Genomic DNA, 18,553 nt, shown 5'->3' with positions numbered 1-18,553 from the left:
CATAACATAACAAATTGCTAAGCTCTACCCAGAATTTTAAAGATGTGATATGCAGAAAACAAAAGGCATGACAACTCCACAGCTACATGCTAACCTCTTCCAGGCTGCTGTTCCACCTTTAATTTTGGCTTTATTCTGCTTATATATTTAAGAGGACAGAAAGTCTTCAGTTAATGCTGGTGGCACGTTTATGAGCTGCTTGGTAAGTAGCATGCATCTCACAGTATAGTGATGAACAAATAACAGGAATTTCAAACATGCGACATATGACAGATGCTTTCCTTATATGACACTTTTAAAGGTCTTGGATGCACTTCAGAGCAGCCGTAGATATGTTCTCGTTGTTTAGAATATTATCCTGCCCATAACTAGTAGGTCGTATTTCAAAGTTTATCCAGTGTAATGACAACCCTGAGCTGCGTTTACTCATACTGGCTTCCTGTCTTTTACCACATCAAGTCCCAGCTCCTCACCCTCATCTTCAAGGCCTCACATCTCTGCTCTATCCTACCCCTGCCTCCTAACTACTCTCTTTGGGCCTGATACTGAGTAACTCCGCTCATGGGAACATTTCTATTGACATCAACATAATTGCTCACTTGAGTAAAGTGACTCACAATTGTAAGTACACGCAGGGTTTGGCCTTTTGTTTCCCCCCAAGCCTCCATTTCATGTCTCCCCTTTGCTCTGCTTTTATGCTTACAACAGATTCCCACTTCCAGTCCTCCTTTAAATCCCTCCTGAAAAGCCATCTCTTCTGTTGTGTCATCCACCCTAGTAAAACGTGTGTCATTGTCTACTTGTTGTGGCTACACCACATAAGAGGATAAGAGTCTACAACTGCTACTGGTTGGGTGAGTTATTTCTTTTGCTCATGAGGGAGGATCATGCTTTTAGCACTGAAGCTCCAGGTTTCAAACTCCTTTGATGACCCAAGTGAGGGACTCTTCTGCAGGGTCCCATCACTGATTTCCATCATGCCTGTGTTGCCCTCTCACTATTACATATTTGAACTATTATCCCACATATATTTTCACTGCAGAATTAGATTACAGATGGAAGGGGCGGTGTCTCTGGAGGGTTTGCAAAGTGCCATGAAGACACCTATGGGGCCCCAAAAATATTCATCAGTGTTCAACAATTAATAATAATAATTAAGGGATTTATAATAATACATTCACACAAGTATTTTGACATCCTCTCTTCTCCTTAAGAACTTGATTAGCAATTTAACGTCTGGCAATTATTTTTTTATTTATTGATGAGCAAAGGGTAGTAGATGGAGATATTATAAGATGGGTGCAAAACTGGTTGGAAAACCGTTCCCAGAGAATAGTTATCAGTGGTTCACAGTCATGCTGGAAGGGCATAACAAGTGGGGTCCCGCAGGGATCAGTTCTGGGTCTGGTTCTGTTCAATATCTTCATCAATGATTTAGATAATGGCATAGAGAGTACAAGCAGCAAAGAGTCCTGTGGCACCTTATAGACTAACAGACGTATTGGAGCATGAGCTTTCGTGAGTGAATACCCACTTCTTCGGATGCATGTAGTGGAAATTTCCAGGGGCAGGTATAAATATGCAAGCAAGAGGAGTAAGGCTAGAGATAACGAGGTTAGTTCAATCAGGGAGGATGAGGCCCTCTTTTAGCTGTTGAGGTGTGAACACCAAGGGAGGAGAAACTGCTTTTGTAGTTGGCTAGCCATTCACAGTCTTTGTTTAATCCTGAGCTGATGGTGTCAAATTTGCAGATGAACTGAAGCTCAGCAGTTTCTCTTTGAAGTCTGGTCCTGAAGTTTTTTTGCTGCAGGATGGCTACCTTTAAATCTGCTATTGTGTGTCCAGGGAGGTTGAAGTGTTCTCCTACAGGTTTTTGTATATTGCCATTCCTAATATCTGATTTGTGTCCATTTATCCTTTTACGTAGGGACTGTCCAGTTTGGCTGATGTACATAGCAGAGGGGCATTGCTGGCATATGATGGCATCTGTTAGTCTATAAGGTGCCACAGGACTCTTTGCTGCTTTTACAGATCCAGACTAACATGGCTACCCCTTTGATACTTGATACAGAGTACAGTACACATATAAGTTTGCAGATGATACCAAGCTGGGAGGGGTTGCAAGTGCTCTGGAAGATAGGATTAAAATTCAAAATGCTCTGGACAAACTGGAGAAATGGTCTAACGTAAATAGTATGAAATTCAATAAGGACAAATACAGAGTACTCCATGTGGGAAGGAACAATCAGTTGCACGCATACAAACAGTGAAATGACTGCCTAGAAAAGAGTATGGAAAAGGATTTGGAGATCATAGTGGACCAAAAGCTAAATGTGAGTCAACAGTGTAACGCTGTTGCAAAAAAAGCGAACATCATTCTGGGCTGTATTAGCAGCAGTATTGTAAGCAAGACACAAGCAGTAATTCTTCTGCTTTACTCTGCTCTGATTAGGCCTCAACTGGAGTATTGTGTCCAGTTCTGGGCACCACATTTCAAGAAGGATGTGAACAAATTGGAGAGAGTCCAGAGAAGATCAGCAAAAATGATTAAAGGTCTAGAAAATATGACCTATGAGGGAAGATTGAAAAAATTGGGTTTGTTTAGTCTGGAAAAGAGAAGACTGAGAGGGGATGTGATAACAGTTTTCAAGTATGTAAAAGGTTGTTACAAGGAGGAAGAAGAAAAATTGTTTTTTCTTAACCTCTGAGGATAAGACAAGAAGCAATGGGCTTAAATTGCAGCAAGGGCAGCTTAGGTTGGACATTAGGAAAAACTTCCTAACTGTCAGTGTGGTTAAGCACTGGAATAAATTGCCTAAGGAGGTTGTAGAATCTCCATCATTGGAGATTTTTAAGAGTATGTTAGACAAACACCTGTCAGGGATGATCCAGATAATTAGCTCTGCCACAAGTGTAGGGGACTGGACTAGATGACCCCTCGAGGTCCCTTCCAGTTCTATGATTCTATGATCACAGACACTTATTAAGTAGGTGAACCCTTTCCATAGCTGAGATATTATTATCTAGGGAGAGTGTAATTACGATCAGGTTAACTTTCATCCGTGGGTTTCCCATTAATCCCAGGCCCTGATACAAGAAGGTGTTTAAGCACATGCTTAAATTCCTTCTGGTTCAGGATAGCATTGAAACACATGCTTAATGTTCAGCACACACAAAGCACATGATGCTTAAAGTTAATCACATGCTTAAATGTTGTACTAAAGGAGGGATGCTTTACTGAATCGCGGCTGCTGTCCCATGTGTAACAAGCTTTAAATGTCTCTTTATTCTGTCACAGGGCAACTGCTCTGTTCTAACCCTCTCTGCAACCTTTGTGCTCCACGTCTATGTTCACCTGCCTCCCGATTAACTCGTCCATTGCTGAGGCACACAAAGCTGATGTTCATACAGTGGCAACAGTGCTCGAGCCCTGGCTACCCTAGCGGTGACTAGTGCTGTTACTAACACAGGTGCAGTTTCATCATTGCTGGAAAACTGACCCAACGTTTTCTGGGGCAGATACATCCCAACAGTATGGCACAACTTGGGCTCAGTTCGAGGCTCAGGCAACAAAAACCCAAGCCCATTTGGTGGACCTGAGGAGATGTGGGCCACCTTTAGCATATTCATCAGACCTATATCTCAGAAGGCCCCATTCAAAACCATTGAAGTCAATGGAAGGACTCCCATGGATTTCAATGGACTTTGGATCAGGACCAAAGTGCCTCAGGATCCCTTGGGCATGAGAGCTGCTGTATAAAGCCAACTTCCAGCCCTAGCAAATTGTTTAAAAGTGCATTTGGAAACAGAGGAAACAGCTCAGATTGTGTCTGATAAGAGACGACACATATCTAAGAAAGAAACTTTCTGGAAATCGAAAGCCAATGCGTGAGTGTGTAATAAATTGGGACCCGCGGGGAGGCAGGGTTCAGCCAATAGGATTCTCTTTTATTATCATTGTTAAATAAATCATTGTTTGAAGGCAGTGTTGCTGGGGAGCACAACAATTGAAGCTGCAGCTCATTTCTTTCATCCGGGCTCTGAGCTGGCCAGTGGACTGGTCTCTGTCCATCCAGAGGCCCCACTCCCAATGCTCTCATTTTGCAGGAATCCGTTGGTGCATCTCCTGTTGCTAGAAGAATTGGCTGACATCTTCAGACATCTCTAGCGACGTGCTGGGGAGATGATGCTGATGTCTGAATGCTGTCTGCAGGCCTTCTCACCGTCCCACGCCTCTGCCCCCCAACCTCCCTAGCAATTGTCTGGAGACTGGGAGGGGGCAACATTTATCTATAGATAAGGAAATATCATTTAGCAATCCCCTGCCTTTCAGTTTTCTGAGGTTTGGGGTTTTCCTCTTGTCTTGGTTTCTAGAAGGGGTCAGCTGTTTAGACTACATCTCTCTGTCTGAGTTCAATGCTGGGTGCCTAAAGCACATACCACAGTGGTGTTGTACTCTCTGCACAGTGATTTTCATTCCATTGTTAGTGCATCATTGACGGGACGTGGCGATTCCTGGTCACATATGCTGCTCGTCTGGCCCTCCTTGTCATAGGCGCAGAATTTGTAACAAGGGGGTGGGTGGGTTAGGGACGGTGTATGGAGGCCATTGCAAAACTGGTGATTGGATTTTACAGCCATCCTGCTGCATGTGCCTCTCTCTTGCAATTCATCCCACTCTTCATCATGCCAAGTCTTAAGGGCAAAGAGTGCATACATTTGGGCTTGTCTCTTCTTTTTAACCCTGAACGATTCTAAGTAAGGACTGGGAGTTCATCTCTAAACCAGTAAAAGTCAAAATCAAGAAGGGCCAAGTCTGCAGCCAAGCTGCCTCAGAGGATGTGGACAGCACCCCATCAGATGAAAGGGAAATGGGGAATAGGGAAGAAAAGTGGGAAGCAAATACTGAGAACAAGAGAGCCACAGCCCAACTGGTTAGGGACAAGCATGCCAGACTGAAAGGAACTGGTTCTAGTGGGTCACTTCCATCAATGGGAAGCTTCTAGTCCTTAGTGAACCAAGGGATGCAGAGCAGACCCCTCCCCCAACTAGTTGTCACTGCCAGATAGGGGCATACAGCTCTCCCCTGCTCTTATTCGCAGTTGGATATGCTGGAATGTGAGCTGGTCCCATATGTCTCTGAGAGCCCTGATCTCCTGAGTTGGCAAGATCGAGCCCAGCTTTCTCATGAAATTTCCAACACCTCCTGCCCTCTATCACATCAGAATGGACTTAAATGCAGTAGTTTGGCATCACAACTGATGGGCTGTGGCAGAACCCAGAAGCAGAAAGGGGCATGGAAATATAAAAAAGCAGGAGCTCTCAAGTTGTTATGACCTCAAAAAAGTTGCACTTGAGAGTCATTTTGAATGAAAGGTTGGCCCAATTTTTATTTTATTGGAACCATTTCACCCATCTTCAGTAAAGATAAGACCACAGCATGATCACAGGGCATGCATCTTCTTCCTAATTTGATGGAAGGGTTGTGTATGTAGCACCCAGTGATGCTAACAAGAGTGTTCTACCGGTGGGAATTCCCTGCACCTTGACATGAGAGAAGACCATCGGCTGAGCAAGAGCTTAGTAACTAAAATTAAATATATTTCTCTTTCTTTCTTTCTTGCTTTCTCACTAATACCAACATTGTAGTAGCAGTTAGGCCCAATACTCTTGCTTCATTTATGCTAAGATGCTGTAGTAAAACCTCTAATAAGAAAAAACTTTCTGCATACTCCATGGCTTCACTATAGTGGACAGTAGCAGCATGAAGGCCCTCAGAAACAGGCTTAATTGTAAGATAATAACTGTGTTTGTATTTTATGCCTTTGTCTTCAGTTTCTGGTGTGGAACTAGCCCACAATGGTAATTTATTCTGCTCTTCTTGTATTCTGTTTCCTAAGCATCAGTGAGAGTGAAGCTGATGGAAAGATGGTTGCTTGATTCATAAGTGGAAGAAGAATTTGAGAGAGAGATGTAGGCCCAAATCCCGATGTGACATATACTACAGACAAACCGATTGCCACAGATCTTCAGCTGATGTAAATGGCTACAGCCACATTGACTTGGAAGGTTTCAGAGTAGCAGCCGTGTTAGTCTGTATCCGCAAAAAGAAGAACAGGAGTACTTGTGGCACCTTAGAGACTAACACATTTATTAGAGCATAAGCTTTCGTGGACTACAGCCCACTTCTTCGGATGCATATAGAATGGAACATATATTGAGGAGATATATATACACACATACAGAGAGCATAAACAGGTGGGAGTTGTCTTACCAACTCTGAGAGGCCAATTAATTAAGAGAAAATTTTTTTTTGAAGTGATAATCAAGCTAGCCCAGTACAGACAGTTTGAACTGGCTTAATTTACTCACAGATTTTAAGGCCAGAAAAGATCATCTTGTCTCCTGCAAAATATAGGCAAGTTACACCAGTTGAAGAACTCGTCCATTGACTTGAATCAGGTTGCACAGGATGTACATTAGGATGGGATTTGGCCATCTCTGAAAAGATGAGAAAGACCAGACCAAAGTCTTTTTCTAAAGATTCCAGTGGAGGGGGAGGCTCTGAAACTGAGATTCTTTCAACTCTGTAGCATGGAAACCAATCTCTTTATTTAAGAAAACTTGTTCTGTTGCATTCTGAGTCATTTTCCATTGGAGAGAAAATTGGTTTCTTTAATCAACTTCTAAAACTTTTTGCTAAAGTCCAAACTTCCCCTGGTTCAATCACCCCCAACCCCCAAAACAGTATTTTGGGGGCCAATGATCAGAGAAAAGAGATACTTCCAGGGAGCAGGTGATCATCCCTTGCTTCCAGTTTGTCCCCTTCATGCCTGACGGCTGTACTAATTAAACAAGACATTGGACAGGTTTAATACCTCATATTATTCCCCCCCCCCTCAGCTTTTTGAAAAGTTTCCAAAAATATCAGGCAAGGAAATGAAATCTGCATCCCAAGGAAAAGATCCATTTCCAAACCATTAATCTTTCCTTATGACATGTTTTGGAATACAAATGTATCCAGGGGGGGTTATTCAGCAATATGTTGTGTTCATGTAACTGATCAGATCGGGGTTTTATTATAGTGGTACATGTGTTAACAATAATTCAAACTTTTATTCACTCTGTTTCACCACCACAGCTGCTCTTGGTTTTCCTTATGGCCCCACCCGGTGACACTTGGAATGCAAACAGATACATGTACATATTACAGAGAGCTGATGTGTTTTACATTGTTATCCGAGAACTGGGCTTCTTTTTGCATGCTACAGTACTGTAACAAATTCTTGAACATGTAGGAACTGTCTGACTGTCACAATGCTGCACACCATAGCTTCTCAGAACAGCAGCACTAGAATGCAGATCTAGGCCTCTGTCGCTTCCCACAAAGAGAATCTCTGTTAACTCTTAGCAGTATAGCATCTATGAGACAAAGTTGAACTATTCACATTCCATCCAGCAGAGGATCTGCCCCACAAGCACAATAAAAAATGGGCCCTTAAAGAACCCATATTACTAAATGCATGAGGAAACACAGCAGGAAAATATGTAGCCCAATAATAAGTAATGGTGGTTGAAAAAATTCAAAATTTTTCAATGAAACTAATTAAATTGAAAATTTCCATTTCAGTTCAGTTTTTGGTTTCTTCACCCTCCCTCTTTTACCATGGTAATGGGGGAGGAGAAGAGAGAGCAGGAAAACACAAACCAACCTGAAACACAATGAAAATGTTTTATTTGTTTCAATAAATGAGGACAGGGCTGTCATACCAAGTGATCTGGATTGCTTGATAAACTGGGCCCAGTCAAACAAAATGCATTTTAGTACAGCATTTAGTTATACATCTAGGAACAAGGAATGCAGGCCATACCTACAGATGGGGGATGGTATCCTGGAAAACAGTGACTCTGAAAAGGATTTAGGCGTCACAGTGGACAAACAACTGCCAGTGTGATGCTGTGGCAAAAAGCTAATGTGATCCTGGGATGGATAAACAGGAGAATAGTGAGTAGGAAGAGTGAAATGATTTTACCTCTGTAGATGGCTTTGGTGATACAACTGGAAAATGCCTTACTATGCCTCAATCTGTTCAGCTTATCTAAAAGAAGATGGAGAGGTGACTTGATTACAATGTATAGTATCTTCGTGGGGAGAAAATATTGCATACTAAAGGGCTCTTTTACCTAGTAGAGAAGGGCAGAACAAGAATCAATGGCTGGAAGCTGAAGCCAAACAACTTCAAGTTAGAAATAAGGTGCAAATTTTTAACAGTGAGGGTGATTAATCCCTGGAACAAACTACCAAGGGAAGTGGAAGGTTCTCTATCACAGGATGTCTTCAGATCAAGACTGGGTGCCTTTTGGAAGATATGCTTTAGTCAAACAGAAGTTATTAGACTCCGTACTGGAGTAAGTGGGTGAAATGTAATGTCCACTGGGATACAGGAGGTCACACTAGATGATCTAATGGTCCCTTCTGGACTTAAACTCTATAATCTACATTTTTGTTTCCTTCCAAAGGCCATATTTTATTTGAAAAAAAGTTTCAATTACATATTTTACCCAGTACTGTTCAATACAGAGAGTTAGAATTACCCAACATGGTCTAAACGTGACACCCAAGAAGGAGAATGCTGAGAGCAACAACAGAAATACAATGGCCAGAGTTAGACTAGTAAGGGCTTCAATAGATATAATATAAAAAGCATAAGCCCTCTTCCTTCCCCGCCTGAGCCAGTCTCTAAGTAATGGGAGTAGGAAGGAACATTCCTTGGAGAAGGTATTCCTCTATTTTCCAACTGCAGGGTTCTTTTTGTCCCTTCTTTGGAAGCAGCTGGTGCTGGCCACAGTTGGAGACAGGAGAGTGGACTAGATGCTGGTCTGATCTGATCTGTATGGCGATCCTTATGTTCCTCGATTGGAATAATACCCTCTGGGTGAAATTCAGCCCTGGAGTAAGTGGGGTGAACTCCCATTGACTTCATTGGGATTGCTGCTGCTCGTGCCAGAGCTGGATCTAAACCTTTATCTCTAGGTATTAGGGATGCACATGCCTTGCTCGTGTGGTCCCGCATTTTTCAGCCATTCATGAGTTCTGTGCTCGTTGCTAGCTGTGGACAATAGCTGCCTTCCCCTCCAATCTATATCTAAACAAGTGGGACACTGAAGTTCTGATGATGAACCTTTTACAGAGTCCTCTACCTGCTTTATTTGAGAACCTACAGCTTAGATTCTATTGCTGGCCGAGGACTTGGCTTTGGCAAACCCCTTGGGATTCAACATTTGGCTGTTCTCTCACCCTCACTTGTGTGTACAGGCTCAAGTTCAAACTTCCTCCTGCTGCCATTTCCTCAACTGGCAACCGGGCTTTCCAAAGAGACATCAAAGGCAGAGCGCTCTTTCCCCTGATCAACCGGAGGGAGAGCCTCAAAGGGCGCTTGCTCTTTGGTTTAGAAAGAAAAAACAAACTCTGTTTAAACATTGCTAAGTGTCTCCTGTTGGCTCCCATCCTTTCTGCATCCCCCCACCAACCCCACCATCTCCTCCTGGCTGGACACACTTCTCAGAACGACTACAATTCATTTGCTTTGCATCCACCTAATACCGCCCCATCCATAATCTTAATGGCTCAGACACTGGAATTCGGAAACCAGGCGGCATGCCAGCTGCTGGGTTGTCTTTAGTGCTGTTCATGAGATAAGGAGGCTGTGCGGAGCAACGCGTATGTGATGGTGTCAGCTCTCGTGGAGTGCGAGCTTTTGTGCATGGGCCAGGGAATGTATCTTACTATGGCCTCAATCCCACAAGTCCCTGTGCAATGCACAGCACATGTAGCTGCTGTGCTCCAGCAAAAGTGCAAGCGGAGAAGCTAGGCACGGGTGGAAGTAATGTTAGACTTAGTCCTGCATATTTAGTCTCAAACTCCCCTGTCCCTGCACTGCCATGTGCCTGTGTCCTCAATCACAAGAGCACGGGGTGAAACAGAAGTGGGGTATGGATGGAGACATGGGGGTCTTTGCATTGGCAAAGCCTCAAACAATCTTCAGCAAGCAAATGACGTACTCAGTGACTTGTTCCATAGTTCAGCCTCACTCCTGCCTCCTGGTGGCCCTGCAGCAAGGCAAGATCAGACTCTACCCGTTGGATTATCTTGCACTGCTGAGCAAATGAGAATTATTGCCTCTCTTATGCCAAATCCACAGAGACAGGCAGCTGTTCTTGCTTTTCATGTCCCACGTTCTCAAAGGTGTTCTAACAGCATTGCTTGGCTAACTGCTGTGGTGCCTCCATCTGCTACCTTTCCAGGTTGCTTTGGCACTGGGTCCTTTGGGATGAGGAAAGCCCTTGCACCTTTGTTCAGCTGGTTCCCTGTCTCCTATGGCAGAAGGACCATTCCTTTGGGCTAACACCAGTGATACGAAAGGGCCCATTATTGACGCTTCCATTTCCTTTGTCCCTTGTGCCAACTTATGGTGTATCCCTTCAGGTGAAGGTATGGAGGGTCTCGGGGGCTGCAGGAAGAAAACTCTTTTCCCTAACCACCTGGGACTGAGTAATTAAACAAAGACAAGTGAAAAAGATACAGAAATGGACTAGAGTTTTCTGGGGCCTGTTTTTTCTTGACTGTTGTTTTGACTTGTGGGTGTGGTGGTCTCCTCTGGCAGACCCTGTCTGTGAGCTCACCAAGGGTGTTTATAGTACATACCAAAGCACAGACTAGTCTCTGGGCAGCCCTTTCTATTTTCATTTCTGTAGTCACTTTAAGCAGCAGTAATACCATTTGATGTCATATCTCCTTGGTCCACACTCCCACTTATTGGACTTCGCTCTCCTCTCCCATTGATTTCCATGGGATTACTCCTGATTTGCACAAGTGTTAGCAAGAGAAAACCCAGGCTTGTTCATTATGGTTGCAGAACTTAGGGGGCACACAGGAAAAGCATAAGCTTGAATGGTTGAGAACGTGGCTGTGGACAGCGGGTGTGATATTCATGCCTCTGCCTTTTCCGGGCATGGATATAATTTCACTAGCGTGCAGGATAAACTATCAACATTACCTCATCATTGCGATTGGTCACACATTTTTGGGGGAGGGTTTTGTATCTCACACACTGAAATCTCATCTCCTCTTCTCCCCTGGGAGGTTTCCTCTGTGACAGACACAATGAGAACAGGAGGGGGCAAAAGAGAGGAAGCAAACACCTGGCCACCTTTTAAAGGCCCATTCCCACCAACTCTGCGATGTTGCAACTGACACTCCAGCTGAGCTAGGCCCTCTCGGTGCCTGCTTCTGCTAATAGCATTTAGATCATGTGTGCTGGCTGGCTGAAGTGAGTGGGAGTCAGGGATGTTCAGAACCTTAGACAACACTTTGCAGCAACAAGACTATCAAAGCACTTGTTTGTTAAGTCACCAGTTTGTTAAGTCATTTAGGTGAGAGTTCTTGAACCGGGCCCAGTTGTTGCTGAAATCAGTGGACAAACTCTTGTTGACTTCAACAGTAGCTGGACCAGGATCATTATCTCCATTTTACAGAGGGGAAACTGATGCACAGAAAGTGAAATGACTCGCCCAGGGTCACGGAGTGAGTCAGCAGTAGAGCCAGGAATAGAACCCGTGTCTCCTAACACCCATTTCTCTGCTTTGGCCACAGGACCATCCCATATTTCCCATCCATTCATTTCTCTGTACTTTAGACTAAAGCTCTGCATACCCCCCCTCGTACTTTGAAGCACGGGGGACAAACAGGGATCATTTAAACCGTGTCCTTTACATTTTCAGTCTTGGGTTGGGCTTGAAGGTGTTTCACTCCAGGAGACTCCTTAGAACCATTTCCACATGTCAGTTATTTCCCCCTCTATGTCCTACTGCACGGCCAGGATGTTATTTTTTGTTTATGTTCCTTGACATGCTCCTCAAAGAATTGTGGTGATATAAAACTTGGAAGGGGAGATGGGGCTTATTTTTAATTGCCTTTGAGGGACCCCAATCAGATCTCCAAAGTGATGTCAGCACAGTGTTGTCGAAATGTTATTCGATGGTGTTTATATTACACAGAAGTAAATCATGCTCTTGCGTTTGTATTGGATCTATATCCCGAGTGCTCACAAATGTAAGGGAGTCTTGGGCCAGAGGCTGTATTCCCAGAATTACCAAGATTAGATTGTGCAATGCTCTTTTTTTTCCTGGTTGCCTGACACAGATCTCTTGTCATATTTTTCCTAGCTACAGAATGCACAGCTTTTCTAAACAGCTTTCTCCCCAGGTTGACAAAATGGTGCACTGGTTCTTTTATTTTAGTTCATGGCTTCAAAATGCTCCAATCTCCCATTCTTAATTGTGATTTCATTACAGACACTGAAGCTGGGGCATATCAGCAGAGATATCTCAAATATGCATCTACCCAGCTACCTTACATTGGTTTGTCATTCATTTCCCTCATCACTTTCAAGAATAAGATTATATTATTATTCTTTGTATTACGGTAGCATGTAAATATCTCAGGACGCCGGCTACAACAGTGCCATGCAAACGCCTGTTCTCACTTTCAGGTGACTTTGTAAACAAGAAGTGGGCAGCATTATCTCTTGCAAATGTACAAAAATTGTTTGTCTGAGCGATTGGCTGAACAAGAAGTAGAACTGAGTGGACTTCTGGCCTTAAAGTTTTACATTGTTTTTTTTTTAATGAAGTTATTTTTTGTACATAAGTCTACATTTGTAAGTTCGACTTTCATGATAAAAAGATTGTACTACAGTACTTGTACTGGGTGAATTGAAAAATACAATTTCTTTTGTTTTTTACAGTGCAAATATTTGTAATAAAAAATAAATATAAAGTGAGCACTCTACACTTTGTATTCGGTGTTGTAACTGAAATCAATATATTTGAAAATGTAGAAAACATCTAAAAATATTTAAATAAATGGTATTCTATCATTGTTTAACAGTCCGATTAGTCATGATTAATTATTTTAATCGCTTGACAGCCCTAATTTTTTTTTTTAAGAGAGAGAGAGAGAGATTGTGAGGGCTCAGATATCGCAGTGCTAGGGACTGTATAAATACCTATGGTAGACAGATAACAGAGTGGATGTAGAGTCTGATGAAGAGAAACAGAGATCAACAGCTCATCCCCAAATGTAAGCTATTGGAAGCAAGTAAAAAGGGGAAATTGAGAGACTGCTGGGTCAAATACACAGGATTTTGTATAAATAGTCTCTTCCTTCTCATCGCTTTCCTGTCAAAGACCCGCTTTAAAGCTCCTCCAAGTAGCAGGGATTTGCTGCCTCCTCAACCACAGCCAAAACATGCCATTTACAGCGGGATGGGAATACAAAACTGAAAAGCCCCAACGCAAATATAAATGAACATTTCCACTCACAGCCCACTCTGCAGCTACGTGTGGGGCTCGCCTCTATTTCGCTTGATTTCTTGTGGTCTGAGATTTTCTTTTAAATAGTTCTAATTTCAGGGATGATTTTGGTTGGGGGATTTGTTTAGCTTGCAGTGGCTTCCTTTGTCAGTGGAGCTGCCTTGTAAGTAATTAAGCTGTTGTTCAGCCTCAGTGTAATTGCTGCTGTCTGCTGACAGGGCACTTCTGCCAACCAGATGTTTTTTATCGTGAGGAGCCTATCTGGTGTAACTATTTTTAATTGGTAAATACAGAAGAAATGGAAATACAGTTGCATTTTTTCCCTAGCAGTATCTCAGAGCATCATTCATATATTTGCTGCTAAACTGGGTCCTAGATTACTAGTTCTAAAGCTAAGCACAGTGATTGAAATTCACCCTTGCATGAAAGACCTATGCACCACTTTCAAGTCCCTTCTGTACTGGGGTGAATTTCACCATTTGTGAATACGGGATGCTTGATGGCATCTGTTCCTATTTAGGAAGCAAAACCGACATACCTGGTGGGTGAAATGGTTTGATTGAAAGAGATTTGTCGGTGGTGGCAGTTATTTTTGGAAACCATGAACATGCAGTATAATTAGACTGATTAAACTTCAAATGGTTCAGAGGTGCAGTTGCCGATAAATACCCAGAGACCTGGATGTTTCTCAAACCATCTTTGAACATCTTTCTTCTGGACATCTTGTGACTTTCAGCTTCTCAAGTGAGATTTTATGTACTTCTTGAGCTATAAATGCAGAGGAATTATCCTCTTCCATGATGTTGTAGTATTTCTGCTTCTAGTCCCAGACAGTTCCAAGAAGTACAAACATCACACAGAATGTTAACTGAAACATTTTAAACCTTAAAGGAATGACTATCAGCTTGACATTTAGTGAGTGTCAAAATAAGAGGTAAAACTATGTCCTGGTTTGAAACAAGCTGCTGAAACCTGCTGAGAACGTATGTTATTTTACATACACATTTTCCTATTTAAAATATGATTTTATCACCCCTGTTGCTTTATGAAAGACCCACATGAACAAGAGGGGAAACTGATGAACTATATAGGGGCAACGATGAAGTCAATTATACCTGAAGTTCCATTAGATGTACAGAGTAAACACTGAAAAAAAAGACAAAGAACTTTTTCTGTCTATCTGAGATCTTTCTGTAGAGCCCATCACCATAGCACCAATGGACTTTTCCCACTAAGCTCTCAGTTTTAGCCTCTTGGGTGTTACTTGGTACAACAGCAGGTAAAAAATATCTTAGGCACAGGTTGACCATCTCCTTTCAAAAAAGATTTGGCTTTGATTCATATCAGGGTTTGGCCAAAGGTGCAGGTCAGTTCTTATTTTATATAACTGCTTGGCTATCTCCCACTCCTAAGCACAGTCTCAGTACACATTGTGTAGGTCTGTCTGCCTTTCCCCTTTCTCTCCCCCCATGTACCCAAGAGTCATGCAAAAGCATCCATACTTTTGATCCCCAACATTTATCTGCAAATCCTGGTATTTCCATGAGATGTTGTCCATTACATCCAGGTCAGAAATGGCATCTTCTCCACCATTAAACACGATTACTTAAAAAAAAATAGCACGACTGACCCCAAACAAAACAGTGAGTTTCTGTGACTCGGTCACAAAATGCTGGACATTCCTAGTACTTCCTTTCCGCATCCCTGCCCCGAAGGCCACTGAAGTGAATGCAAAGACTCCCATTGACTTCCCTGGGCTTTGGATCTGGCCCCAAAGGCATAGCACAGTTCTTTTCAAAGGCACCAGAGTTACAGTCTTTTAATCTATTCTTTCCTTTGCACTCCATCAAACAAAGCCCAAATGGATGAGGCATTCTGCAGTGTGATGCTGGCACTGAACATTCAACCGAGCCTTGCCACCAGCAGTATCACAAGCCACGGTGCAGAGTGGAAGAACCTTAGGTACACCCTGCTCACAATAACAACGACGACAACAGTAATGATAGCACCGAGAGCTTCTAGGGCATTTTATATTCCCAAGTGCTGCACAAACATTATCTCGCAAAGCAGACCAAATGGAGCTGAGATAAAGTTGAAATGCTCACCTGAAATTGAACATGGCACAGGCAGAGATCTTCCAGTCAGATAGGAGAGAAGGGAAAAAGCTTTCGGACTGTAATTGGAGTGCTAGCACATCATGCAGTTTGGGGATGCTACTTTATGTCGCTTGCTAAACACTGCAGACTGGTGTCAGCATTAGCCCACCATCAGCCCATTAGAGAATTAAGGAAAGTTCATGTACCATATCTAAAGGATGACAGACCAATTTTTATGCTAATTCCCACATCAGGAACAGTTGCTGTTGCTGTGGACATCATGCTAGTGAGTAATATTCTAAGATTAGCAAAGCAAAGTGAATGCAAGATAGGGCATGTTTTAGTTGCCCCTTCTATTTCTCTCTGGGCTTTGTAAGGTCTTGTGCAACATCCCAGGTTAGATTTTCATGTACCCCAGCTCCAAAGAGTTTGAACTTTAATATCCTCTGTTCATTAGTTATTACCAAACATACTAGATCCAGGAATTGGACATGCCGCTTCATTCAATACCACCAGCATTTTAAAAACAGGGAGATTTATAAAGAACCAAACATCCGCTTTGTTTGGGAGTAGGTCACAAGATGGCAGAAGAGAATGGTGAAGTGCAACATGTCAGTGGTCCATGGACTTAGGCTAGTGGATATGCAAATTTCAAACAGTTCAGAGGTCTGGATTGGAAAAGCATCTACACGTTCAGGTACTTCCTTGAATCTCTTGGATCTGCAGTTTGGGTTGGAAATCTCACTGGAGCAGTTTTCTTGTGGTATTTAAGCACTTCTGCTTCTTGTCCTAGGAGGTGCATGAAAATGAAAACCAGTCAAACATCCAAACTTTTACAAAGCTCAAAACAGGTTCAGTTACGCTTTAGTTTGAGTTTTGAAGGAAGATTCAGGTAGATTATTTTATCTAAACCTCCATGATATGGGGAATGATGTGAGCAAGTTGTGACTTCTTGTAATTCAAAGCTGAGTGGAAGGCGTCCTCCTGACCTGGAGCCCTGAATTGCCGTTGCATTGTTGCCATGATTTCCTAGATCCTGTGGCTGCAACTGTTCCACAATAAAAGCCATTGATACTGAGCATGGGTGGGCATCAGACCTGAGAAATTCCCAATTCCCCAGACTAACAGAACTTGGGCAGCCATTTTCTTAAGGGAGTCACTCTGGGAGCTGTAGAAGAGAACAATGAAGAAGAGTTTAGCCTATATTTTCAAAAACTACTAGTGATTTTCAGTGCCCAATTAAAGACAGCATTCACCTGCTGAAATATCACGCACCTTAAAGTGTCTCAAGTTGGGACCCAAAAATGAAGGCACCCGAAATCACTAGTCACTTCCAAAAATGAAGGCCCTTATTTTGGAGTTTGAAAGAAGGTATGAAAGGGAGAAATTATTTTACCAGATCTAAACACTGCTTGGAAACCATGAGTTCTAGATTAACAACCAAACTTGGAACCGTTGAAGTTTGATCACCATTTGGCTCTGGCAGAAAGAATTCTGGGAACAATATCAAGTTTTCTTTTATTCCCTCATACAGCCTAGAAGGAGGGCAAAAGTCATTTCAAACTAAAATCTTTCTTCTTTGCAGAGTGCAGGCTCCCATTTAGTTAGCAAGAAACTTTTTAATTTTAAATGTTCCTGGGAATACGATGGTTTAAATGAAGTGGTGAGCAGGGGGAATGTTCCATCGAAGGCAAAAAAGGTTTAGTGAAACCCACAATTTGCAAAAAAAGACTCTAGAATTTGCATTAAATCAAACTCCCAGTGAGATCGCCTGTTCCTCTTTTGTGGTAAAGAACAGCAATGGACTGAATAAATGTTGCAGAGAGACCTTTAAAAATAAACAACAATCCAGGACATTTAAAAACCTTAGAAACAATGGTTAGTAAGTAAATGGGCTGCTAATGAAAACCAGAGCAAGTATTGTCAGAGTTGTGCATGGGAACAATCCGAGGATGTTTTAAACATGATGGAACTTGTCCTCCCTCCTGAGAATGAAAGGTTAAAGATGTCGGCTACAGAGCAAGCAATGGCAGCAGAAGCGTTTTTCCATGTTTGAGCTCGTACAACATCAGGACAAGCAGGAGGAAGCAAACCCCAGGCTGAGTGTGTGGCAGATACTTTCTCAGCCTCTCCAAGTGCACAGGAAATGCTGGAAGGAGCTGGGGTTAGGCTGTGTGAGACGGAATTATGGCAAGAGTCAGTGCTACTGCAGATTGTTAGTTTTTTTTTAATGCATCCACACACAAGAAAAACATTAATATCCATGGCAGCTGAAGAGGTGGATGTGAGGTTTTCATCCTGAAATAGTGAGAAAAAGGCTCACAGGAGATCTTTTCTGCCTTGTCTCTTTAGTCTGTAAGCTCTTTGGGACGTGGACTACCTCTTATTATGTGTCTGTTCACGCCTAGGAAATGGGGCCCTGATCTCATTTAGAGTTGTTTAGGTGCTACTGTGATACAGTACAAATAATTATTAATAATGACCAACTCTCTCCAACAATTCCTGTGCAGGGGGTTTGCTTTTCAGCTCTTGTTCTCAGAGTGGGCAGTGATGCCAGTGGAGCTCTGAGGGATGTTTAACCTGCTGGTTCTGTCTGTGCATATTTCCTTGACTATATTCTCCAAATGAAAATGGATTGAGCATTTGATTAGTGACCGCACAGCTCCTTAAATCATCCTGAAGACAATAATCCTATGAAGTGAGTAAATGAGAACTGATTTGACTCGAGCAGTCCCATTTCTCCTGTGATGGCAGGCTGTTTATACTGCCCAAGCCACAGGTCAGGAAAGACTTTTGATTTATTTACAATTGCAGTATTATCTGCAGCTGCAGCTTCTAACCACAGGAGGGTATCGCCCCTATCAGTACTTCTACCTTTTGTAATGATTTCTATAGGCTCCCCTTGGCAGCTGGTAAACCCAGACCTGCATGTCCAGACTCCCGCTGAAATCAGTGCGTCTCCTTGCATGAGTAACAATTGCTTGTGGGAGGGAAGGCAGATTGGTCCCTAATGAGCCTCGGTTCTTGGCCTGCCTCCCTTCAGCTCATAATGGATACGTCGACACTGCAATAAAAATCCGAGG

At 42.7% G+C, this 18,553-nt stretch overlaps 1 protein-coding gene across 5 annotated transcripts in view; it reads right to left on the bottom strand.

The window, feature by feature from the left end:
• The window catches only part of MORN1 (MORN repeat containing 1), a 199,608-nt gene that overhangs the window by 44,170 nt on the left and 136,885 nt on the right, over positions 1-18,553 (bottom strand). For 2 of the 5 annotated variants that reach the window (XM_042854073.2, XM_065575225.1), the window contains exon 14: positions 15,989-16,259. The exons of 2 other annotated variants lie outside the window; for them this stretch is intronic. In XM_042854073.2, the coding sequence (XP_042710007.2) occupies positions 16,156-16,259 (104 nt within the window). In that variant the 3' untranslated portion in view covers positions 15,989-16,155. Of the gene's footprint in view, positions 1-15,988; positions 16,260-18,553 lie in introns of those variants that run through there. One more of the 5 variants, XR_006175372.2, reaches the window with a different exon arrangement.

This window comes from Chrysemys picta, chromosome 21 (assembly GCF_011386835.1).
Source record: "Chrysemys picta bellii isolate R12L10 chromosome 21, ASM1138683v2, whole genome shotgun sequence".
In the NCBI taxonomy this organism is placed as follows: domain Eukaryota; kingdom Metazoa; phylum Chordata; order Testudines; family Emydidae; genus Chrysemys; species Chrysemys picta.
The sequence above is the reverse complement of the archived record's forward strand: the minus strand, read 5'-3'. Positions and strand labels throughout refer to the sequence as shown.